Below are 25847 nucleotides of genomic sequence, written 5' to 3' on the forward strand. Positions count from 1 at the left end.
TGTCCAGTTCCATTTTGGAAAAGTATACTAGGCCCTCTAGAGTTTAAAGGATTAGTCAATTTTCTTAAAAAAAATCCAGATAATTTACTCACCACCATGTCATCCAAAATGTTGTTGTCTTTCTTTGTTCAGTCGTGAAAAAATTGTTTTTTGAGGAAAACATTCCAGGATTTTTCTCAATTTAATGGACTTTAATGGAACCCAACACTTAACAGTATTAATGCAGTTTAAATTTCAGTTTCAAAGGACTCTAAACGATCTCAAACGAGGCATAAGGGTCTTATCTAGCGAAACGATTGTCATTTTTACAAGAAAAATAAAAAAAATTCACTTTTAACCACAACTTCTCGTCTTCCTCCGGTCCTGTGACGCGCCAGCGCGACCTTACGTAATACGGCATCAGGTCAAGAGGTCACGGATTACGTATCGAAACTACACCCCAGTGTTTACAAGTGTGGAGAAAGAGGACCGTTCCTTTGTTGTTGTATGTCGAATGATACTAATTAATGTCTTTGTTTCATGTAACACGTGACCTTTCCACGGCATTACGCAATTACATGAGGTCGCGCTGGCTCATCACACAGCCAGAGGAAGACGAGAAGTTGTGGATTAAAAGGGCATATTTTTTATTTTTCTTGGCAAAAATGACAATCGCATTGCTAGATAAGACCCTTATGCCTCGTTTGAGATCGTTTAAAGTCCTTTGAAACTGCAATTTTAAAATACATTAAAACTGTTAAGTGTCCATTAAAATGAGAAAAATCTAATTTTTCCTCAAAAAACATAATTTCTTCTCGACTGAACAAAGAAAGACATCAACATTTTGGATGACATGGTGGTGAGTGAATTATCTGGATTTTTTTTTTAAGAAAATGGACCAATCTTTTAAAACTGTGAATGGCGCTGAATGAAATAATTATTCATGCTTGTAATCTTTGTGTTTTTTTCTTGTAGATATCTGTATCTACTTTTCTCCAGCGATGAGCTGTTGCCTCTTGAGAGCTGGGTTTTCAACACGGAGGCTCACCCCCTGCCGGTCCTGCACCTGGGTAACATCACATTGCCTGGAAGTGAGCCCCAGCGATAGAGTGGACTCACCGGGGGGGCGTCCTCCCCCCTCATTCGCCCCTTTTTTGTACGCCTCCCTCCTTCAGAAAGACAGGGTGAAGAAGAGGAGAGAACTTTCTCCACCTAATACAGTGTCCTCCTGTACTGTAAATGATGTGACTGCAGCGACCGGGGGAGACCAAAACAAATCTGACACTCTTTATGTACGTCTCTCGCATATATTCTCGCTGAATCTGCTCACGGATTTCAGTCACGCGTGTCTTTCCTTGTGACTGTGAACGGAGCGCCGCACGGTCTTACACATCTGTACACACAACCCTCACAGACAAAACAAACAGCACTGGTACGATGCTGTCGATTATCAGACAAAATGGACTTTCTGGATGATGTGTCACTGGGAAAAGGATTTTGGCACTTTTGTTTTCCCCTAATTTGGCAGCATTTAGTGTTATCGGCTCAGTGCTAAATCACAGCAAAATGAAGGATAAATGTATCTCGGACCAGACAGCCTTTGGAGCCTCACACTCTCTGAGCTGGAACTGTAGCGCTTTGGGCTTCTGGAAGATAGCGGATGTTGGATGTGACCTCTTGTGAAATCTCTTTCCAGACGAGGATAAATTTAGGCCAGAGGCAGACGGGGATGAGCCTTCCTCTCTTACCAAGATTTCTGTGCGCTCTACCCGAACATTCTGTTGTCTGTATTCTGCAGGTTGTAATGCTTTTGGTTTAAGGTTAGTGGGTATAAAAACTTTGGTTATTCACATACATGTGCTGCTATTAAACAGCTGCTGCCTGTGAATCAGCCTACATCATACAGGTATCATCTGTTCATTCCTGGAATATCTGTATTTCATCTCTTTTCATTCCCAACTTTCTTTGCATTCACTCTGTATCAGTCATTGAGTCAATGTCATTCATTCTGCATTTCTAAAGCAGAAGTTGGATGCGTTTGATGTTTGGTCCATCACACAATTGGTAACATTTAATAAGTAGTGTCTTCACAATGCTTAGTATACGTTGTCATAATTTGTTTTTATTTGTTAATCTTGGACCTAATTCAACAACAGATTTACCACTAGTTGTAGCCAACAGGAGAGAGATTTTTATACAGTATGTGGCACTTGGATTTAAGAAAATACACTGTGCCATGTACAGGAAAACCAGAATAAATCAAATATACTCTAAAATGGTGTTTGCTGAGAGGTTTTGCATACAACTGCATTATAAAAGTAAATTTAATACCTCTATCCTTAATACCTGGATTAGTCAAATGAAGAAACATGGATTTTTTGTAAGCATTTCACTTCACTCCCCTCATATGTTTCAGTCATAACCAGGATTTTAACATGGTTAACATGCATAACGTAACACTTGGGTGTGTGTTTTTTTTTTAAATAAGAGAGCACGGAGCAGCCAATCACAATTTCTCTGATTCAACAAGACCTACATCCAATCATGTTGAATTTATTTTGTTTAATGTTTTTTTGGTTTAATTTACCTTAATGAATATGATGTTTCTGTAATTATATGCTCAGCCTTAGTCTGATTCCTGTTTTTATTTCTTATTTTTATTTATCGTATCCGGTCTGTAGAATGAAGCATCCTCAAACTCAGTCAGAAAACATTTAATGTAATAGACCAGAGAAGGATAAACAAGCTGATGTATGTTCAGGTGATGAAAAAAACTTTGTGCACCATTGAAGGGTTGTTGGGTGTACGTTTCATTAACCCCTTAAAGGAACTTTTCTATTCATAACCTTTCAAATCTTCTCATTTTTTAAACGTTCATCAACTTTCACACTCCTCTATTTCTCGTGCAGTACCGTTCTGGTCATGTCTCAACAGCTCCTCTCCTCTAGATGGCAGCAGTGGTGTTCTGCTGGTTTTGTGGTTTATTGTTTCCTTTTCTCCCAGTAACATCACTTTGACAAATAGCAAGAGATGCCCTGGTCAGCATTCTTCTCTGTTGTTGCTGGGTGGGTTTTGAACAAACTGTGTTCTGTATTTGTATTTTTACTGAACAAAAAACAATAACTGTAAATATGTTTAAAATGCTACACAAATTCAATAAAGATGTTACAAAAAGTGAACAGAATATTACAAACTGTTGTTAAGTCTTGTCTTACCAACTCTTTGAATAAACCATTTTCATTCTTATGTTAAATTTATGGAGTTTATCATGATATTTGTGGAGTTGTGGAGGGGACATGTCATGAAAATCTGACTTTTTCCATGTTTAAGTGCTATAATTGTGTTCCCAGTGCTTCTATCAACCTAGAAAATGTGAAAAAAAGAACAACCCAGTAACTTAGTTTTGGTAAACCATTCTCTGCAAGCATGTGAAAAAATAGGTAATTGTAATTGGCTCCCCCTGTGATGTCAGAAGGGGATAATACCACTGTTAATCTGCACTATCCAACCACGGCACTGCCATTTAGTGTAGAGAACTCATTTGCATTTTAAAGGACACACTTAAAAAGTGTCAATTTTATCATGTTATAATAAATTATCTATATGGTATTTTGAACTAAAACTTCACATTCATACTCTGAGGACACCAACGATTTATTTGACATCTTAAAATGAAATTTCCCCTTTAAAATGTATGATTCCAGGGAATGGAAAGTGAAACTATAGCATGTGCATTTCAGTCATTTTAATAATTTTATCAACAACAGAGGCACGGTCTACAGTATATTTGTTTTAGGGCCTGCATGCTCCTTGGCTTTTGGCAGTACACTTTGATATGGGTCGTGGTGAACTGGTCGTTGCACATTACCCCAGCTCTCAGTATGCATGTCATTGCGGTAGTTTTCACATATGGCAGTTCTCTCTTTGGCAGAGACCGCAGATTCGATTGCGGAGTTGTTTGTTTATTTATTTATTTTACTTTTTTGGTTTTCAGCTGTCATCCGTCTTTGTGGTGTGTCACTGTGGTGTTTGGTCTGACAGCAGCATGGCAGGTCTGAATAAATGGGTGGCAAACGCAGGAGGCAGAAGGTCATTTCCTGCAGCCCTTTGCCCTCTTTTAGCAACTCCAGTGACATTATCTGACCCTGTCATCGTGTCTGCTGAACAGATGTCTTCAGAGCTCCCTGATTTCTCTGTGCAAACTGATTGACAATCATATTTTGCAATCGATAACAATGACATGTACTGCTGTGTGACAAGAACTATGCTTGCAAATTAATTAATCAATGTGAATAGAAACAAAATAGTGAAGTATATGTATGCCACCATACACTTTTGTATTAGAAGGTGCTGAATACTTGAGGTACATACTGGTTCCTCAAAGGTACATATCTGTACCAAAATGGTACATATTAGAACCCTTTTAAAAGGTACCATCCCAGTGACCAATTTTGTACCTTCTGAGAGATCCACCAGTCATCTTTTGGTATGTGGGTCAATGGCGTGACGTTAATTATTTTGAGTCCATATGGATAAATGTTAAAGGGTTAAAATTTCAAAATAAATTTGCAGATTACTTGCATACATTCTCTTTTCTTAGGACCAAGTCTAAAATTTCTGGTTTTATTTCATTTTGAAAGAATATTTGGGGGATAATTGCAAAAATGTCAATGTGGTGTAACAATTTTTTTACTAAAATGTAAATTTAGTGCTGGGCAAAGATTAATCGCGATTAATCGCATACAAAATAAAAGTGATTTTTGGCATAATATATGAGTATGTGCTGTGTGTAATTATTATGTATAAATAAATACACACACATTCATGTATGTATTTAAGAAACATTTACATGTTTATATATATATTTATTTATATTTGTATATATTCTATATTAAAAATAAATTAAAAACAATTATATATAAGTAAAACAATTCTGAAATGAATACATGAATGTGTGTGTGGTTAAATATACACAATTATTAGACACAGTACACGCGCACATATTATGCAAAAAATCACTTTTATTTTGTATGCGATTAATCGCGATTAATCTTTGCCCAGCACTAGAAATATATTCATTAAAAATGTAGAATAAAATATAATAATCTATTTGTAATGCAATAAGAATTTTTTTTACATCATTTGTCAAAGATTATTTATAAAACAGAGCTGTTTTCAGCATATGTCAGGACAAATATTACAAAAACGCATTAAAATTTACATTTAGTAATAACTAATAAAATGATATTTTAAAATGTTTTTTTTTTTTGATTGTTTACATGAAATGAAGGTGGATAAAATATTTAATATTTCTCTTTTTTGGCGCAAGTGGCGGTTACACCATTTGACATTTTCAGGTCCGTTCAGTCTTAACTTTTAATAAAAATGTTGCAAATGTAATTTTTTATTGCATAAAATTAACATAAATACACTATGTGCATTGAAATATATCTCAAGTTTTTTAAATTTTAAATTTCTCATCTTGCCAAACTGTTTTTGTCACTGACCCATGTGGCAAACCTGACTATCATTACCAGACTAATGAGAAAGAGTACATGATAATACATTCAATTATATTACACTCAGATCATTGCCCTATTATGTAATAAGAGGTGAACTTGATATGTAAACCTGTATTGATTTGAACACGTCAATGTTTTATTTGGATATTCCTGCTATATCTGCATTTTTCTCTTTGTGTCAACAGTAAACAAATAACTTTGTTATACATTAAAAATTCATTTTTTACAGATTGATCATCATTGTGCATTCACAGTTTAGTGGTCACCAATCCTGGTCCTGGAGGGCCGGTGTCTCTGCAGAGTTTAGCTCCAACCCTAATCAAACACACCTGAAGCACCTTAATTAGCTGCTTTAGGTGTGTTTGATTAGGGTTGGAGCTAAACTCTGCAGAGACACCGGCCCTCCAGGACCAGGATTGGTGACCACTGGTTAGTGACTAGCTTAGGGTTATCTTAGGCCACTGTTTCGCAGCGAATGATAAGTTGGAGAAACTGGCACACCGCTAGTGTGCACAGCAACATAATGTGCCAAGGTCACTGTGATCCAGGCAGGTCAATTGGCAGCTTTTGCTAATGACACCAAACACACTGGCTGCGACCAATCATGTTATATTGACACCCGCGTGCATACTGTAGAAATGTGGTACAAGAGCATGAAGGTATCTCAGAAGTCAGGAAGTAAACATTTGATTCAGGCATAGCAGCATTTTAGAGATTTTTGACGCAGCCACTGTGTTTGTGCGTGTACGTTTCATTTTTCAAAGTGTCACTGGTTTGACTCATGAGCATTAAAGCAGCACTATTCCTGACAAAATCCCTCCTTTTGGTTGTTTCCCGCCCATAGCTACAGCGGTCAATGATCTTGACATCCGGATTTTCCTCTTGTGACCAGGGGACTCATGCACAACTAACACAAAAATCTTCAAACAGTCAGTGATGCTCAAAGCAACACACCATATTATATTAAATATTAAAGTTTTAAAACGTATAATCTGTGTAAATTAATTATTTTGTCTCATGACAAAAATGCACCTATGCTGGGTTGTTTCAACTCATGATTGGGTTACAACAACCCAGACTTGGTTTATTTATAACCCAACATGTGTTCTGTCCAATATTTACCCAGCATTGGGTTAAAAATAACCCAGCAGAATAAACTGTAAACTAATCAGAAAATAAGCTTATGTAAATGTAAACACATGCATACCGCTGTATATAGGTGGGCGTGTGGAGGGATTTTGTCTATTGTTTTTGGCATTCGCTCTGCATGATTTTAGGGGTGAAAGAGGACAGAAGTGAGAGTGCAAATGATTCTGTGTTTCTGTAAATACTGAGCTACAGTCATGACTGTAAATCTCCCAGATTCCAGAAGTAATTGAAACTCTTGGAGGCGATATCTATTGCCTATAGTTTCACTTATACTGTATGGGGTTTGTTGAGGTTTATGAAGGTTTACTGTGTTTTTGCAGTACAAAACAGTATTGTCACATTTATCATCTTTTGCAACTCTGCTTATACTGTATGTCGTGCTTCACTTAATGTTGTTCATTGTATAATAATGCCTAATTTGACCTTTTTAGGACTGAAGACATGTACTGTATGTTTTGTTTGTTCTTAATGCCATTCCAGCATCTATATTTATGTTAAGAACTGGTTAATCTATACACAAGGTGATCCACACAAGTTGATCCATACAGGTTGGCAATTTGGCATCATCAAGTCACCTAACCTGCATGTTTTTGGCATGTGGGGGGAAACTGGAGTACCCAGAGGAAACCCAAGCTGACTAGGGGAACATGCAATCTCCACACAGAAAGACCACCTGACCTAGCCGGAGCTTGAACCGAATACCTTCTTGCTGTAAAGCAACAGTGCTGAAAATCCACACCGTTAAGCCTTATAGTTCATTTAAAAAACACTTGGCAGTTCACTCAAAAATAGACTTTTCCATCATGTGGTTCTTGACCTGTGATTTTCTTCTGTTGAACACAAACTAAGAAATTTAGCAGAATGTTACGTTGTTTTTACAAATGTGACACATTTTTTTTTCGTCTGGAACTAATCCTTATAATAGATCCTCAAAATGATCTCTTCTGACTGCTCTGGATGCAGGAGACCCCGTGCTTCATGTTTTTGTGTTTCAGGGAGCTCTGAATTGTAATCAATAGATCCCAGAGGGGTTGCTGATGTCACGGGAAGGGGAGGATTATGTATGTCACTATGAGTCATAAGGCTGATAGAAAAGGGAAAAAACAATTGTGTCGACCTCTGCAAACGTAGTGGAGTGTTTAATTTGTTAATGGCTTGTGTGTGTGTGTGTGTGTGTGTGTGTGTGTGTGTGTGTCTCCTTCAGTGTGTTTAATGTGTTAATGGCCGGCGTTTAACCATCCGTAGCGTGGACAGTGAGTCATTTCCACTTGGCAATGAGCCCAGCTGTAGCAGGTGGCATTGTCCCTCCTCACAAACTAAATGCCATTCACCTTTAAACAAAACATCGCTTAATTTTGATTCGTTTCGATGCTCTCTGTGAAGTTTACGTGTGGGCACAAAAGCGCATGCTCGAGAGTGTATTTATTTACTGGTAGAGGTTTGCCACCCAACCCACCATTAGATTTGTTGTATGCATATTTCCTGTATTTTCCATTTGAATCTTATTAAAGAGAGCGAAAATAAATAAGGATGGTTAATAAAGCTTCAATAAAACAGCAAAGCTGGTAGTGGCCTTTGCTGGACTTTGAACAATACTAGATAAAACATCTCCAAAAATACAGTAGGGGGGAATCGAGGCGAAAGTAACAAACCCTACTGAAAAATTCAGCTAAGACCAGCATAAGCTGGTGAGCTGGTTTTAGCTGGTCTCCCAGGTTTGATTTAGTTGGTTTTGATGTTGTAGCAAGCTGGTCTAGCTGGACTTAGCTGGTCAGGCTGGAAGACCAGCTGACCCACCAGCTTGACCAGGTTTGTTAGGCTGGGAGGACTAGCTTAAACCACTGCCACCTTAAACCAGCTAAAACCAGCTACCAGCTCATGCTGATCTTAGCTAAGACCAGCATTAACTGGTAAACTGTTTTAGCTGGTATAGCTGGAGTAGCAAGCTGGTCTAGCTGTGTTTTGGTCAGTTTTTAAGCTGGTCAAGCTGTGTTTTAGTAATTTTTAAGATTTGGACTAAGCTGGTCAGGCTAAAAGACCAGCTGACCCACCAGCTTTTTCAGGCTGGAAGGACCAGCTTAAACCAGCTAAAACCAGCTACCAGCTTATGCTTATCTTAGCTGGATTTTTCAGTAGGGAAGTGATTTTCTCCGAGCCCTGATTCAACCGTTTTGCGCATGTAGGTCCAGAAAGCTGTTTTTGACCATGATAACTAAATTCTTAAAGCGGTACATTTTTTAACGTGTTGTGTTTCTCTTTCATGTGTTAAAATAAAGAGTTTTTCAAAATAAAAGTAAATCGGGTATAAACTGTCGGGACGAAAGTAACACTTGCTACTTTTGTCCCGCTGCTAATACTGTTGCATTATGTTGAAAATGTATATTATTCTTATTTGATTTAATTTCATTTTCATTGTGTTCAAACTGTTCATTTTTTTTAAATCTCAACAATTTAAGTTTGTACTGTCGGGTTGCTTTCCTTTTGAAACATTTAATGAAACTAAAATTTAAAATGAAAATGTAATTTCATTATTTTTAAATAAATAACAAAATATGTTTGCAGTTACATATTAACAAGGTCATAATCATGTATATTTACTAAAAACAAGTGTAACACAAAAATCTACAGTAACTTGTTCTGTTGTTTTACTTTTGTCCCTCCTGTGTGTTACTTTCGTCCCATTTTACAGGGTCTAAAAGTAACAATTCACTACTAATGTTCAAAGTGAAATTACACTGAAGTCGTTTTACATTTGTTCAAATTTTCACCTGGTATTGATAGACCACACTTGTGAGTTACTGACCACAGCAAAAATTTATCTCTGTCTAAAACATTATCTTTTAAAATTACGTTTTTCTGAAAAATTTTACTTTCGCCTGCTTGCTCTCTCCTAATAGCATTAATATGAAATGTTGCATCTAAATATCTACTTTTACATAACAGTGTAGTTATGGCATCTGCCTGCAGAGAACATGCTAACCTTACGTTTTGCTTCTTTCTCAACTCCATGTGTTGTTTAGTGACAAACTCTTTCTTCTTTAAAGTTTTGATTTATATCTTTGATGAGGTCATCGAAAAGCAACTAAGATAAAGACCAGTTACTGCAGTAAACCCCCAGATGCATGCTGTTAGTTTCTGGTTTCAGTAATGCTGTAATAACACACTGTCATATATCATTTCCACTCTCTTAAACAACACGTCTTTCATCCTCATTGTATGCAAAAGGCATCCTGCTCGGAACAAACTAGCTCATCACCCCATATGTTTTTATCTTTACAACATCCTCATAATAAATTACACTTCATGTGACAAAATTCCTAGGAAAATTAACATCATTTTTGCAGGGTTTTTACAAGAACTTTCCTCTTTCTCAGAAACATTCAGGGGTATTGGGGATTGGATGAGGTGAGGCAATAATTTTAAAAGATTTAGTATGGGAATAACGTTCCTAGTCATAAATGTCAGTGACACAGGGACTAACATCTTCTTCTTTTATCCTCATATATTTATCTGCAAGCTACTGACGTCATGTTAGATTAACACATACCTGTTAGGACAGTCCCTCTGATCCAGTTTTCAATTCGCTCTCCCTTTCTCTTTAATTTCTCCCGTTCTCAGTCATTCACAAAAGTCATACTGATTTAGAAGATCTATAACATAAACCCTGTGTTTTCTCACATCCGACTGAGTAATAGTTTCCTGTTTCGCATTCTTGTGTAATATACACCTCATCATATCAAGTCTGAGAGATAAAAACTAAGATGAAATAGCAAACAGACAGAAACTTTCCCCATCATATCTCCACTGGAGGATGCATTTAGTCTTATGATGTACTCAGAAGGATAAATATGTTAATTTTGTGTTCCTGTAGTTTCCCTTGTTCTCATGCACTCTTTTTTAGTTTTAACCCTTTAACACTACGCCCTCAAATTCTCCACCCACTACCACCAGTAGTGACTCATCCTGTATAGACCACTTAGTTTCTAAAAAGTGTGTATGAGCTTCTAAAAAAAATCTAGCTTTTAACAACAAAATAAAATATTGATTTGTGTCATTTTTACTTAAAATATTATATATATATAATATTTTGTATTTTGTACATTTTGTATTTTTTACAAGCATTATGCAAATGAAGAATATATTTCCCATAATAAAAAATAGGTTTAAAACCACATTTCTCCTCATTCAGTATTCTTTTATATTATTTTAGCTATTTGTATAACTTATTTCATTTATTTCTAATTATGTTATTCAGCATTTAATATCAATGACTAATATCAGACAACAACATTATGATATCATGTTTTTCATAATAAACATTATGGTGTAAATAAACACTAAACTCACGAGAAGAATCAACAAATGTTATTTAAATGAAAATACTTTTAATCTCCCATTTGCAAACGTCATATTATCAAATGTGTAATTTTATTATACTTATTTAGTTTTATATTTCAGCTACTCTGTAAACGTCCAACGTCAGATTCGCCATGTGCCCGTGGTCACCTGGCAACACAAAAACCTCTCCAACCAATCACAGACGTCGATGGCGCATTGATACAAACAAGTAGGCGTATGTTTTTAAATTCCATAGACCCTCATTCCACATACGCCTTGTATTGCGACTTCTGCTATGTTAGTGTTGGTAAGTAAAACGCGGATACATTATATGTATACTTATATTCTATACACGCACTTATATTTGAATGTTTATATGTTTATATCCACGTGTTGTTATCACGGCTTGAGTAAAATAGTGCGCAGCTGAGGTCTGGGTAATGTGGCTGTGGTTGTAGCTAGTAGCTCTTCGGCTGTTAGTTATAAGAGGGCGCGCATGTGTGAGCTCTTCAGAACTGAAGCTCTGGCATTTGACGCACACTGCTGTACGGATGGATGGAGGTATCGGTGCAAAATCTTATTTGACATCCACTACTTCGTGTCTACCACGCTGCTGAACACCTCAGGTGGATTGACTGAGAACAGTAGGTTGAACATGTCCATATATTATAACTTTATGTAAGTGCGTTTGATAAAGATGTAATGCGTAGTGCATCCGTAAGGTTTTTACTTGAGTTTGCTACTTGGATTTAATACTATTTCGTTTGTTTGGTTTGCGTGTCGAAATATCACGTGCATTTTCTCTCTTAAATGTTTGTGTGTTTTTATAAACACGTTTTGGATTAAACCACTTTGGACGTCTCTCTTTTTATGGCTTGGGGGCACGTGGTGGGATGCAAATGTATTCATTTCTATAACGTTACATTAGATTGCTGTTGTAAAAGTTGTTTTGCTTGCTTTTATTTGGCGTCCTGAGAGACTTTTATATAATATAATATAATATCAAGCCATTTAGTGCAAATAGTTGTTTTAAAGTTGTTGTTTTTTTGTTTGTTTTTTTATATTACATGTCATTGTATTAAATATATGGTATTATATATATTTAGACACAGCAGTTTCGTACACCGTCAATGCTTCATAATGTTGTTACTTCTGGAAAGCCCAAAAGTCACGGTTCGCTTTAGCTATAACTATTTGTTGGGAAGTCAATCTGTTTTATTTAAAACATACATTTTATTATATAGGCCTACTTTAATTGAGTGTTGTGTGTTTGTCCCTTTTTTTAAGTAAATTAATCTGCTAACTGTTACCAGGTTTAATTTAAATTCAGGCAGATTATTTATAGCCATCCTGTAGATTTGGAAAAGTTTGGTTTGGAACAGTTTGATGTTTTTAACATTTATTTGCAAAAATCTAAACGATAAGGCCAAATTATGAAAGTCTGATTTTCTTCTTTATATTTTATCCCAGAAAACTGCCTATATTGCAACCATGGCCTCAGCCTCATCCAACAGTGAAAGTGAATCCCAAAGTGTGCTTACCTGGGAGCAAGTGAACCGCCTGAATGAAGTGCTTACGGAGGCCGTGCCAGTCCACGGCCGTGGGAACTTTCCTACCCTGGAGGTACGGCTGAAGGATATTGTCCAGATGGTGAGAAACCGCTTGGAGCTTCGGGGCATTATGGTCAAAGATGTTCGCCTGAACGGCTCCACAGCCAGTCACGTGCTGGTGAAGGACATCGGTTGGAGTTACAAAGACCTGGATGTGATCTTCAGGGTGGATCTTCCTCGGGAAGAGGAGTTTCAGCTCATCAAAGATGTGGTTTTGAGCACTTTGTTGGACTTTTTGCCCGAGGGGGTGAACAAGGAGAAGATCACTCCCATGACCCTGAAGGAGGCCTACGTTCAGAAACTGGTCAAGGTCTACACCGAGCAGGACCGCTGGTCTCTCATCTCCCTGTCCAACAATAACGGCCGCAATGTGGAACTTAAATTCGTGGACTCGATCCGCAGGCAGTTCGAGTTCAGCGTGGACTCGTTTCAGATCGTCCTGGACTCTGTGCTCTCGTATTACGACATCTCGGAGAACCCCATGTCTCGGCACTTCCATCCTACGGTGGTCGGGGAAAGCGTGTACGGTGACTTCGCTGTCGCATTGGACCATCTCAGGAACAAGCTCATCGCCACCAAAAGGCCCGAGGAAATCCGTGGAGGTGGTTTGCTGAAATACTGCAACCTCCTGGTGAGGGACTTCAAGCCCACGGACGAAGAGGAGTTTAAGGCCTTGGAGCGTTACATGTGCTCGCGTTTTTTCATTGACTTTCCCGACATCGGTGAGCAGCAGAGGAAACTGGAGGCTTATCTGCAAAGCCACTTCATCGGTGAGGAGAAGAACAAGTACAACTACCTCATGATCCTGCGCCGGGTCGTGAACGAGAGCACGGTGTGCCTCATGGGACACGAGAGGCGGCAGACGCTCAACCTCATCTCGCTGACAGCGTTTCGGGTGCTCGCTGAGCAGAATGCCATACCTGATGCGTCCAGCGTCACCTGTTACTACCAGCCAGCTCCGTATGTCAGAGACCTGAACTTCAACAACTACTACGTGGCCTCTTGTAACCAATCCATTCCAACTTGGTTGCCTTGTAACTAAGAGACAACAACGATGCTTGACTATCAAAATCCGAAACGCAAGATGGCCACGTAGCAGTTTATTTGGCCAAAAGGGATATCCCCTCTGTAGGCATAAAGGATATTTAAAAATGACAAGTATTCTCATTTTCTTTTTTCCTTTTTCTTTTTTTTTTTTAAAAGTCCTTTTCTACAGAGGTGTCAAGTCATTTCTGATCCAAAGTGATATATTTTAGTGTTTTGAATTAAGTACATTTGTTTGCCTTTGTTTTACTTCAAAATTTGAAAAATTCAGATTTGATTTTGTTGCTCTCATCTCTGTCCCTGATCTGAGCGATTAATTTTTTCAATACTGAAAAGAATTTCCATAGTGCCTTAATACACTATAACCCTAAAAATGAAGGAAAGTAGATATTGGGACGAATTGTGTTTTACACGCACACACAAAAAAATCAAAAAAGCACAAAGGCCAAAAAAATATTAATAATGTTCTTAGAAATGTGGAGATAAAAAATACAAAACGACAAAATTTGGAAGAAAAAGACGTGAGATGTGAACACAGGTGAAGTAGGTACTCTAGGCCTTGAGTTTTTTTGGTACACTGGTGGGCAGCTAAAGTAGTTTTTGTTCTCATGAATTGAAATGTGACAATCATGTTTTTACGTTTCAGTTTGCTGTGTGAACGCATAATGCATAGTTTTTTTCCTGTTCCACATTACATTTTGTTCAATCTCGCACTTGATGTGAGATTGAAATTGGTTGCAACATGTACAGTAAGACGGTTTGTCCTTTCCCCCTTTTCCCTATAAAGCTAAAGAGCAGTTTATAGAACTAAATTGAAGGATCTTGATTGTAAATGTGGGTCGATCTGTCATTATTGTGTGCATGTGTATTGAACGCTGAGAGTTCAGGCATCTCCATACAAGGATCAGCGATGAGGATCAGCAGTCATTAACCGACTTAGCACAGCAGCGTGTAACAAGACCTCCAGTCTTCTACGACCATGCCAACCGGTGTCACCCTGCTCTAAAATTATCCCTCGCTGCGCCTCAGGATGTGCCTTGAATGGACCGTGTGTGGGCTGGAATTTGTAGTGGGGCGACCGTCTCCGCCGCGCTCCTGCGTCACTAAATGAAGGACGAATGCTGGTATGTCACAAATCCTTTTCTGGTAATAGAGGGCTGGAGGACACCATTGCTGATTCGAATGGATGTTAATGCATTTCTGTGTGATGGATTCCATTCCAGTTTTGGCTCTGACCGATGTTGCTTGGGTTGCTGCTCTTGATCTTTATTGGGTTTTCGTGTCTGCTGTCTTACATCAAGGAACATTGCAATAGTCAGTAAACCAATTTTGGCTTTTCTTTGACAGTATTGAATTGTGATGGGCTATTCCTGTCCGCCCCTGTCATGCCTGTGCTCCTCATTCACCGTTAGTCTATTCAAAGACATGCTAGTGCTAGCATCGTTACATAATGCCTAACAGCTGCCCTTCTGCTCACGATTCACAGCTTTTGCTGGTTCAGCTTGTACAAGCACACGCGGTAGATAATCAAGAGAGTCACGTTCCATCTCTTATCTGCTGTCGCGCAGACTTTAAAAGTTTGATGAAGGGACACGCCCCCATTCTGTGGGTCATTGAGCAGGAAGGAATTTTTACTGTATGTGTGTGCTTGTGTTTTTTTTTTTTTTTGTGGACCAATGTCTGAGTCAACAGCACAGCGCACTGATGCCTTTTGTGATCATCTTAATTTAGACCTTGTACCTCATGCTGTCTGTGATCAGAATCCATTCAATAATGCTAAAGGGAGTGAATGACATCTCGTACGTCTAAGAATGTCGAAAACCTATCCCAACCTCCTTTTTAGTTTTCTAGTCACTCTCTGTTTCTCATCTCGTCACCCTTTTACTCTTATCCAAAGCAAGAAGTGTTCAAAAAGCAGCCTTTTTTAATATCCAAGGCCAAATTTAATAAAAACCCCATGTGAATTGCACTTTATCGGTCTTGTAAATTTGCAACGGCCTTATTTTTTGTAGTACGTGGGGTAAAAGGTCTCAGGGAGATGTCTGGATGTGAAAGGGCTTCAGTGTATCCTGAGGATCAGCAGACGTCCTGATAACTAAATTAGTTTTGAGTTATAGGTAAGCACAAAAGTGACACTCACACCAGGAAGGAGCGCTCATCTCAGAACTGGTTTAGCTATTTTTTTTCCCTTTAGGGCACCGATATGATCTGTAGTCGTTTGCCAGCAGAACCTCACCTTGATATGTGCTTTTTGAACATGCTTGTTAAAAAAAAGAAAAATGAAATGTGTCTCTGCGTTTATCTTGTCCAGATGCGTTTCAGACAGATAAGGGCGCTTGATGAGACTTGGTGTGTTTCCCGTTTAAAGCATGTTTCTCAGAAAAGGGAGTGTTGGGCATACAATTGCTTTGTGTGTTTTGAATTCATATTGTGTGTGTGGTGTTATTTTTTTGTCTTTTGTCAGCTGTAATTCCATATTTCCAGTGTTACTCCCTCTTTCTTCAGTAGACAAAGGTGTTGGAGCTTTTGTAATGTAGCTCTGGTTGCATCTGTAACTGTGTGTTTATGTACAGGGGAGATTTTTTTGGATTTGGACATGCTTGTTTAAAGTGCAAGTCTTAATGATGATGGAGGCCTTTTTGAAGCCCTTTTGCCATGTTGCAAGAGTTATGGATTTCAGCAGAATTTGTTTACTTTTTGTTTGTTTATTTGTCTTGGTGAGGATGCTAATGATTGTGAGTTTAAAAAAAGTGAATGATGGAATAAGTCTGTATATGAGAAGCACTATATATTGTTTTGAAATTGTCTTGGTAATTGATGTAGATCATGCTGTCATTATTATGCCATTTTGTTTCTCAGCACTTTTACCTCACTATGATTTTCCTTTGGATGGAATAAAGAATAAGGAAAATGTGTATCAACGGGAAAAAATAAAGTATTGAAAGCCCATTATATTTCTTGCTCTTTTGTTCATAGCTATATTTTCCTAAACATATATATTTGATATGTATAATAAAATATTTAGATTTTTGCACTGTAGAAAAAAATGCAGCATTTGTTACTTTTAACTTAAAATTTAAATTTTTTAAAATTGTCAACTTTTCACAAGCAAAACTTAAAATAGTTGAATGGTAGAATTGACTTGCAACATCAAGTTGTTTAAATTCGTGCAGGTTTTTTTTACATTGTGGGTGTTGGGGTCTCTTGAAAGTAATTTAATAAAAATAATTTGTTTTAAAAGTCTAATGTTTACTTTTAGAGAGGAAGGCACACTTAATTATAATAATGATAAAGACTGATTGTGTAAATGATCTGTGTGCACCGAGGTGTTTATTCCCAATGGTTCTCAGGCCTCTGTGGTGTTCATCATTGCTGCATTGCTTCACTGCCCTTAAAAGCACAAGTATGAATCAGCAGTCTCTGCTGTCGGCCTCAAGCAACTCTCTGTAGAAGTGATATGAATCATTCATACAAGACAAGAGTTAGTTAAAACTGGTTGTTTTATGCTCTTAAAAATGGTTGTTTCAATCTTAAGTTTGGTAAGAACCCAGAAAAGGTTTCTTTATTATTCAGCATTTGGGTTTGCACATATTTGACACCATTACTGTATGGGTTGAAACAACCAAGGATTTTTTTTTTTAGAGAGAAGTTAAGTATAGTAGAAAAGTTTGTTCATGTGTAAGCACTCAGTCTCGTTTATTCATGGTGAGATTGTACTGTGGTTATCAGAAAGCTTGTTGTAATGTGTAACACGAGTGTGAAGTCTGTTTAAAGCTCTTCCATCGGTGAATTGTAGCCTAATTCCCTAACCAGTATCTGTTTACATGCTACATTTCAGCACGCAAACCATGAAATGCATCTTGCCTTCCTGGTAGTGTTATTTACACTTTCATTTAACAGCATTGTGATGTTTGTTTTGTTTGTTTTTTTATCAAGTTCTGTTTTCTTATAAAGTTCATTTTAAGTAACCCAGTTTTTCGCTCATTTACCAGTAGTTTCTCATGATTAAACAAATAGAATTAACAAGTCATTTCAACCTTTTTTGACTAGTGAGGATTCAATGGGCTTTAGTTCTTACAACTTTATTTTTATAATTTATAGCAATGGTAACTGTTTAAACAACTTAAATTTTAATTCAACTATTTTGACTAGTTACAATTTATATAGTTATACAAAATTAAGTTGTAAAAACTAAGGCCTATTCAACTTTATTACCAACTCCTCACTGGTCAAGATAAAGGGAGTGCAGCAAGGAATAAAAAAAAAAATCCTTACTACAAATTATTTCAACTTTCTTGACTGGTGAGTGTTGGTACAAGTTAAAATAATAAAGTTTAAAGGGCCTAAGTTTTTACAACTTTATTTTTATAATTTATAGTAACTTCTAACCAGTCAAAAAGTTAAAGTGACTTGTTCATTTGTTTAAACTTAAACATTTAAGTGCAACAAGGATTTTTATAGTGTATGCGTGGTGAAAGCGCAGTAAAAGTTTCCAAAGATAAAACACTGATTAAGTATAGATACTTAAAGTACTCCAGTCAAGTAAAAATACTTGAGTACTTTAAAAGTGTAAAGATAAAGTGTACACTGTAAAGCAATTCCGTAGAAATTACAGTGTTACGTGCAGCTGTTTGCCGGTAACTTACCGTAGATTTAAATTTATTTTATTTATTGGCAACATTTTGTTTAAAGTTAAATGCACATTAAACATTTACAAGTCTTTGTCTTTACAGAGTGGAACTAAAATGACGGCATCGAGCAAGGCATTCTGGGAAACAAAATCTGAAGCAAAAAACTGAAAAAGGTTGATGATGATTTCTGGTTCCCGGAATGCTTTGCATAAGGCTGTTATTGTATAGTTTTATTCTGTAAAGATAAATAATTGTTGATGCTTAAAATTTATTTGGCTTTGACATACTATTGCCAGTGAATAACATACATTTGGATCTACAGTGAGTTGCCGGCAACCAGCTGCAAGTAACAATGTAGTTTCTACTGATTTTTTTGTGTAGGCTACTCGACTGAACTATTTTGAGACACCACGTATTTCATTACAATAAAAATCAATTGCTGGAATTTAGTATAATTGTTCACAAGGACTACTGACAATACTTTAAATGATTATATTTGTAGTGTATAACTTTTAAACTTTAATTTAGCACAAAAAACCAATGTGCTACAAATGTACGTGCTGGTACTTAAAGGAAAACATCACCGTTTTTAAATATTTTACTATGTTCTTACCTCAACTTAAACAAATTAATACATACCTATCTTTTTTCAATGCGTACACTTAATCTTTGTACAGAGCGTCATGATTGTGTTAGCATGTAGCCTAGCCCCATTCATTCCTTAGGATCCAAACAGGGATGAATTTAGAAGCCACCAAACACTTCCACGGTTTCCCAATTTAAAGACGTAGTTAGTATTTAAGTAGTTAGTTACATGAGTAAGTATGGTGGCACAAAATAAAACTTTTGTTTGGAGCCATAGGAATGAATGGGGCTAGGCTAAATGCTAACACATTCACAAGGCGCTGTACAAAGATTAAAAGTGCACGCATTGAAAAAAGATAGGTATATATTAATTAATCTAATTTGAGGTAAAAACATAGTAAAATATTGAAAAACGGTGGTGTTTTCCTTTAAGTATATTTTTAGTAAATTTAAGTATACTTTATTTTCACCTGGGTGTGATAACAGCTACTTTATATTCCACTATATTTCATTAAATTTAATTTAATCTAGTGCTTTTTACTCAAGTTAAAGGAACAGTATGTAGGATTGTGGCCAAAACTGGTATTGCAATCACATAACTTGTGGCTAAAACTGGTACTGCAATCACACAACTGGTGGGCCAATAAACAAAATGACAACATAAACATCAGTTGAGGGCTGCAACTCCACTTTTTAAAGGACAATATCCTGGCCATACTGCTGTTGTCAGTGATATAAGTATTTGAAATGAAAATGATTTCTTAATGTCTAGTGACATATCAGGACCATTTTATGATTAATTGATAAAAATGTATTACATACTGTTCCTTTAAAGTAGTATACGGAAGCTGAGAGAAGCCATGTATATTATTATTTAGCATCATGACTTCACTTTCTCATGATCTCAACATAATTTTTTTCTCTCGATAATGACTTAACTATCTGGTGATCTCAAAAGGTGGTTTTCTTGTGATCCTGACATAATACGAATCTCATGAGGTAATTTCCTCTCCAAAATATTAAGTGTTTTTTGAAGTGGACTGATGCATATGTACTCTTAAAATGAATGTGTTGCATAGGTGTCATTTACACTGGGGACGCTGGGACATGTCCCAACCACTTTTTGAAATGGTTTTTAGACAAAAAAATATACAATTTAAGTGAATTTGTGATTAAAACAAAAATATCTGCCAATGGGGTAAGAAAAAAATCTTAAATTAAGATTTCTTTTTCCTTAAACACTTAATTTAAGCAAAAATGTCTCACCCCATTGGCAGATAATTTTGCTTGTTTTAACTAGACTTATTTTCTTACGTCATTTTGCCCATCAAGAAAATATATCTTGATTTAAGAATTTTTAGATATTTCTACTGAAAACAAGACAAAAATAATGAGTAAGAAAGTCATTTTTTGCAGTGTACAGTTAGTACTTTTGTCTTGTTTTCAGTAAAATCATCTAAAAATTCTTAACTTAAGACAAATTAAGTCGTTTTTAGACCAAAAATATCAAATTTAAGTGATTTTGAGCATAAAACAAGCAAAAAAAATCTGAAAATCTAAATTTTTCTTGAATTTATTGTTTAAGAAAAATGTTCAAGATTTTTTGCTTGCCCCATTGGAAGATTTTTGGCTTGTTTAATGCACAAAATCACTTAAATTTGATATTTTTGGTCTAAAAACTAGACTTATTTTCTTGGGTCATTTTGCTCATGAAGAAATTTAAGATATTTTTAGATATTTTTACTAAGATTTTTTTTCTTCTTGAAAATATTTTTTTGCAGTGTACGACTGGTTTTGTGGTCCAGGGTCATATGTTGTATTGTATGCTTATGGTGTGTTTTCTTTTACATATGTAATTTTATTGAAATCATTGACTTAACATGCTACAGTATGGTGCTTTGGCACTGTTCGGTTGAGCTGGTGTTGCAGGGACTGTTACATGTGTGCAGTCGACATTGTTGAGGGTTTTATGCTGAGTATTTTTGTGTTGTTGAATGGCCTATACGCTAGGCCCATTTTTGATGTGCCGTTATTTAATATTTTTCCCGCCCTGCTGTAATGTTTTTTCATCTGATCTTTTGTTCCCACCACTTTTCAAAACAAACTGACACCCCTGATGTGTTGTAATAACACATCTTGTGTCCCATCTAATGTGTTGTCCCTAACTTGACACATCTCTGTGTTATTTTTGGAACAACACTTAAAAAATGTACATCTTTTTTAGTGTGAGTGTAGCCAATAACTGCCCAAGAAGGACTTTATACATAAAGTTGATATTTGTGAATTTAGAGAACATCTCTAAAGTTATAATGTACATGTTTCTATCTTCAATAGCATTTAACAGTTTATTTTAATAAATATCAAAAATCTAAAAATATAGCTGACAACCACATAAACACTGTACCATTGGTTTTGTACATAGAAGCATGTACAGTATATTATGTGTAACTTTAGAGATGGCCCTATATTTAGGACTATCAAATTTACAGCTTGAGCGAATCCCTGATCCAAGTAAAATATAATTTGTTCATCCATACCAATTTCGCTAAATATGCTTTTGCTGTCTTCAAACAAAACAACACATTCTGTTTAGTACACATAAGCTTTAATCACATCACAAGAATAACATTTTTGTTGTCGAGATCACAAGTAAACAACTTTTGTTATCTTTTGAGATCATGAGAAAACAAGCAAGCAAAAATAAAAGAAGGCCTAGACGGTCTCTCTCGGATTATGTAAAGTAGAAGTTTTAAATGTTAAGTAATGAATTTAAAAAAACATTTATGAAGTGTAGAACGTATATGATATATGTGTGGGGAATGTAGTAAAGAATGTTTTCCAAAGAAAAACACTGATAAAGAACAGATATCTGAAAAATGTATACATAAATACTTCACTACTGTCCACCTCTGCTAAATGCAACTTTTTCTGTATTACACCTGGGTCAGACATACGTAAATCCACTTCTTTGAAAATTAAATTTCTATTTGCTTAGTTTCAATAATTCATTAAAAACCTGTAGAAGAAATTGTTTTTGCAGTTTGCTTGGCTCCACACGCTATGAAAACTATGGACATGCAGCTGTACAAGAATGGTAATCAAAGGTTTAGGACGGTCACGCCATATTTGCACCAAGTCCCAGTGTTTAGTCACTGGAATCAAATGGGAGGCCAATAATCGGTGAAAATGGTCAGCCAACAATGACTGATTTCTGGAACGGTCCTGACAAAAACATGTTGAGCGAAACAAAAAAAAGCACAGCACACAGCAGAATCTTTACAGCAGTACAGCACAATGTCTAGAGTTTCCTCTCTATTCACTTCACTACTATCTTTTATATGAGACATATGATCGAGAGAAAGTTCCTGCTTTAAATAATCAGCCTTTATGAGTTATATTGCTGACTACACAACACATGCCAGCTTTCTGTGTACGCCAAGGCTATTCTGGGGAGAGCATGTGTTTGTTAATGTGTTTTAACATAATGATTATGTTGCTTGTCAGCTTGATCGGTGTTAGCTTTAATTTGAACGAACTGTTGTTTGGCCGTAAAATAATGCTGGTGCTTCATTTGCAATCAAACAAATTATTTAAGGAAGTTTGGTTGGGCTTTTCCCTGTTTTTTAAAAACAATGAATTTTAATTCAATCAAAGCCATGCTTGTTAGTTAGCTACAAGTTATGTTAGGTCTAAAGACATTCAAGATAGTATGAAGCAAAAATCTGCAGTACAGGGTGGGTCATCATTATGTTTGTTGTCCTATATAAGCAAGACTGTGAAAACAGTTAATGTGAATATTTGTAATACTTTGCAGTTTATTTTCGTACCGTTTGCTTCCTGTTTTGAGATCTCGTAAATGTCACATGGAAAGACAAACTCAAAGAGGAAACTCAAATTCAGATACATTTGCTTGCTTTTGTGGTATTGCAATGTTAGATCTCTTATACAGCGAGTGAAATTCAACAACATCTAAGATTACACAAGATAACCCGCTCTTTAACAGTGTGTTATTAGTAATAGTAAGCTGAAGTGGAACAGAAAAACTGTCTTTTCCCAGTATGTACGAAACAGTTTCAGAAACAGATTTGCGTATGTGACATTTTCAGTGTATGGCTGTATCTCTATAAAACATTCCCATAGCATTCTTCCAGGCCAGAAGACGACTCCCAGCCAAAGTCAGCAGCTCCGGCCTGGAGTCGTCTCCTGTCTGGGCCAGAAGACAACAGCTGGTGCTCGGATGATGATAATGATAAAGTTTATGTTTTTGCTTTGTTATATAAACAGCAGCAGGAGGTGGCAACTTATCAATTTTCTGAGAAATTAAGCAGCTTAAGCAAACTGTCTTTTCTGCTCAGGAAACGGCCAGGCTGCTCAAACAAACTACATGCATCAACATCTCTCACGTTTCCATTTATAGAAACTCAAGGTCCTGAGAAACAGGTGAGAGATGGAGGGAGGGTTGCCAGATGTTCTTGTGGCTGAAACAGAGAATGGGAGATAGAGATAGAGGGTAAGGGGGAGTAAACTCTACAAATGCTATATTTTGTCATCTTGCCTGTAATTTCTCAGAAGTGAGCATATTGCACCCCTCATTTTCATTAGAGACATTAGACTCGTTTTGGTATATCGCACACAAAGTCATAGGCTGAAATATCTGAATGAAAGATTATAAAAGCATTATTCTCAGCATATATTAATTTATTTGTGTGTGCAAATATAACTTGTGCAAAAAAGTCTTCACTGGGTTTGTGTTTGAAATTATGTAAAAAAAACTGAATAACTTAGATACAATACGATATTTTGCTAAACATTTTATCTACTGAATGTTTTCGTTTTTTAAAATGTAAAAGGGAAAGCCAAACACAAATGAGAAACTCCAGTGTGTTTTATTACATTTGCTTTGCTTTTGTGGTATTACGACCGTAAACCCCTCATAAATGTCAGTCAGTAAAAATGAATTACAGTTTGCTTATGTCATCACTTCCTGTCAAGTTTTCCCATCAAATAAACATCTGTCTGCACATGTATAAATATCTCCATTTCCCAGAAATACAATGCAATAAGTAAATCTGTGATCGTTTCTCAAATTTGAGCCTTTTGAAGAACCAAACGATGGAAAATGTTGAGAATATTGCTGCCCCCTACCGGCAGTAATACATACAGCAACGTGACCGCCTCCTGCCCTCAAAGTCTGTAAAAGACAATGTGATGTATAAAGCAGTACAGTACAGTAAGCAGATGGTCTGCAATAATCAATGCCATATTTACATCCAGCACTGATAAAAGAGCATCTATGATCCTTCACTCAGTTCATCACTGTACTGCTTATAAAGCCAGTCGGTCTGTTATATTTCATCCTGTTTCATCAGATCAACTTCATTCTGGATTGCAGTGTTTTAGTTCGGGCGTTAATAAATCTTGATGTCAGCAAATATTCTGATAAAAACATAAGGTATTCATTTACATTCAACAGGGGAGGTTTGGTTCTTTTGCACATGGTGCACGTCCAAATTAACCGATGATAAGAAAACTGGGGTATTTCGGGCACATTTGAATGAGCATATAAATATATTGTATATATATAAAATGCTGTTTTTTGTTGTCCCTCACACATACATATGCTTACCGATAAAACGTTTTGACACCAGTTAAGCGGAATCAATTCTGTCCAGGTGAATTTAGACAACAGCTTTAGACAAATGAAGATCTCTGCAACACATTGCATGCTGTTATCAAGTCGGACTGCTTTAGTGCAACAAATTAACCTTTAAATAAGGATGTAATGTTGTTTATGGATTTCTTTTTCTTTTAAATTTAGAATATTACACTGCATACTGTTCAAGTTATGTGGCTTGTAAAACAGGATATGGTAGGTTTGTGAGGTATATGTTTCTGATGCCACTAATCAGGGTTGGAGAATCTGTCATACGGAGAAAAATCTGATAAACATCACTTGAGGTAAACCTCCACACATGTAATGACTGTATAGCTGTTTGGTTTATGATATGCAATTATATTATATCACCTAAAGGATTATTAGGAACACCATACTAATACTGTGTTCGCCTTTAGAACTGCCTTAATTCTACGTGGCATTGATTCAACAAGGTGCTGAAGCATTCTTGTTGGCCCATGTTGATAGGATAGCATCTTGCAATTGATGGAGATTTGTGGGATGCACATCCAGGGCAAGAAGCTCCCGTTCCACCACATCCCAAAGATGCTCTATTGGGTTGAGATCTGGTGACTGTGGGGGCCATTTCAGTACAGTGAACTCATTGTCATGTTAAAAAAACCAATTTGAAATGAGCTTTGTGACATGGTGCATTATCCTGTTGGAAGTAGCCATCAGAGGATGGGTACATGGTGGTTATAAAGGATGAACATGGTCAGAAACAATGCTCAGGTAGGCTGTGGCATTTAAACAATGCCCAATTGACATTAAGGGGCCTAAAGTGTGCCAAGAAAACATCCTCTACACTATTACACCATCACCACCAGCCTGCACAGTGGTAACAAGGCATGATGAATCCATGTTCTCATTCTGTTTACGCCAAATTCTGACTCTACCATCGGAATGTCTCAACAGAAATCGAGACTCATCAGACCAGGCAACAGACAATTTTGATGAGCTCGTGCAAATTGTAGCCTCTTTTTCCTACCCAGTGGGGTCTTCTGCTGTTGTAGCCCATCCGCCTCAAGGTTGTGTGTGTTGTGGCTTCACAAGTGCTTTGCTGCATACCTCGGTTGTAACGAGTGGTTATCACAGTGAAAGTTGCTCTTCTATCAGCTTGAATCAGTCGGCACATTCTCCTCTGACCTCTAGCATCAACAAGGCATTTTCACTCACAGGACTGCCGCATACTGGATGTTTTTCCCTTTTCACACCATTCTTTGTAAACCCTAGAAATGGTTGTGTGTGAAAATCTCAGTAACTGAGCATATTGTTAAATACTCAGACTGGCCCGTCTGGCACCAACAACCATGCC

At 36.7% G+C, this 25847-nt stretch overlaps 2 protein-coding genes across 3 annotated transcripts in view; both read left to right on the plus strand.

Moving 5' to 3' along the window:
* Nucleotides 1-3163, plus strand: part of man1a2 (mannosidase, alpha, class 1A, member 2) — a 111725-nt gene extending 108562 nt beyond the window's left edge. Inside the window, exon 14 of the mRNA XM_055214643.2 lies at nucleotides 955-3163. Coding sequence (XP_055070618.1) covers nucleotides 955-1087 — 133 coding nt within the window. The 3' untranslated portion in view covers nucleotides 1088-3163. The remainder of the gene's footprint in view (nucleotides 1-954) is intronic.
* Nucleotides 3164-11158: 7995 nt separating this feature from the next.
* tent5c (terminal nucleotidyltransferase 5C) lies at nucleotides 11159-16594 on the plus strand. Of its 2 annotated transcripts, none has more exons than XM_055215328.2 (2): nucleotides 11159-11295; nucleotides 12459-16594. In XM_055215328.2, the coding sequence occupies exons 1-2, from the start codon at nucleotides 11284-11286 to the stop codon at nucleotides 13638-13640; spliced, it is 1194 nt and encodes a 397-aa protein (XP_055071303.1). In that variant the 5' UTR covers nucleotides 11159-11283; the 3' UTR covers nucleotides 13641-16594. The 2 variants fall into 2 exon arrangements, with proteins under 2 accessions (XP_055071303.1, XP_055071304.1); XM_055215329.2 differs by lacking the exon at nucleotides 11159-11295 and adding an exon at nucleotides 11433-11632.
* Nucleotides 16595-25847: the final 9253 nt, after the last annotated feature.

The sequence above is a fragment of the Misgurnus anguillicaudatus genome, chromosome 17 (genome assembly GCF_027580225.2).
Source record: "Misgurnus anguillicaudatus chromosome 17, ASM2758022v2, whole genome shotgun sequence".
Lineage (NCBI taxonomy): Eukaryota > Metazoa > Chordata > Actinopteri > Cypriniformes > Cobitidae > Misgurnus > Misgurnus anguillicaudatus.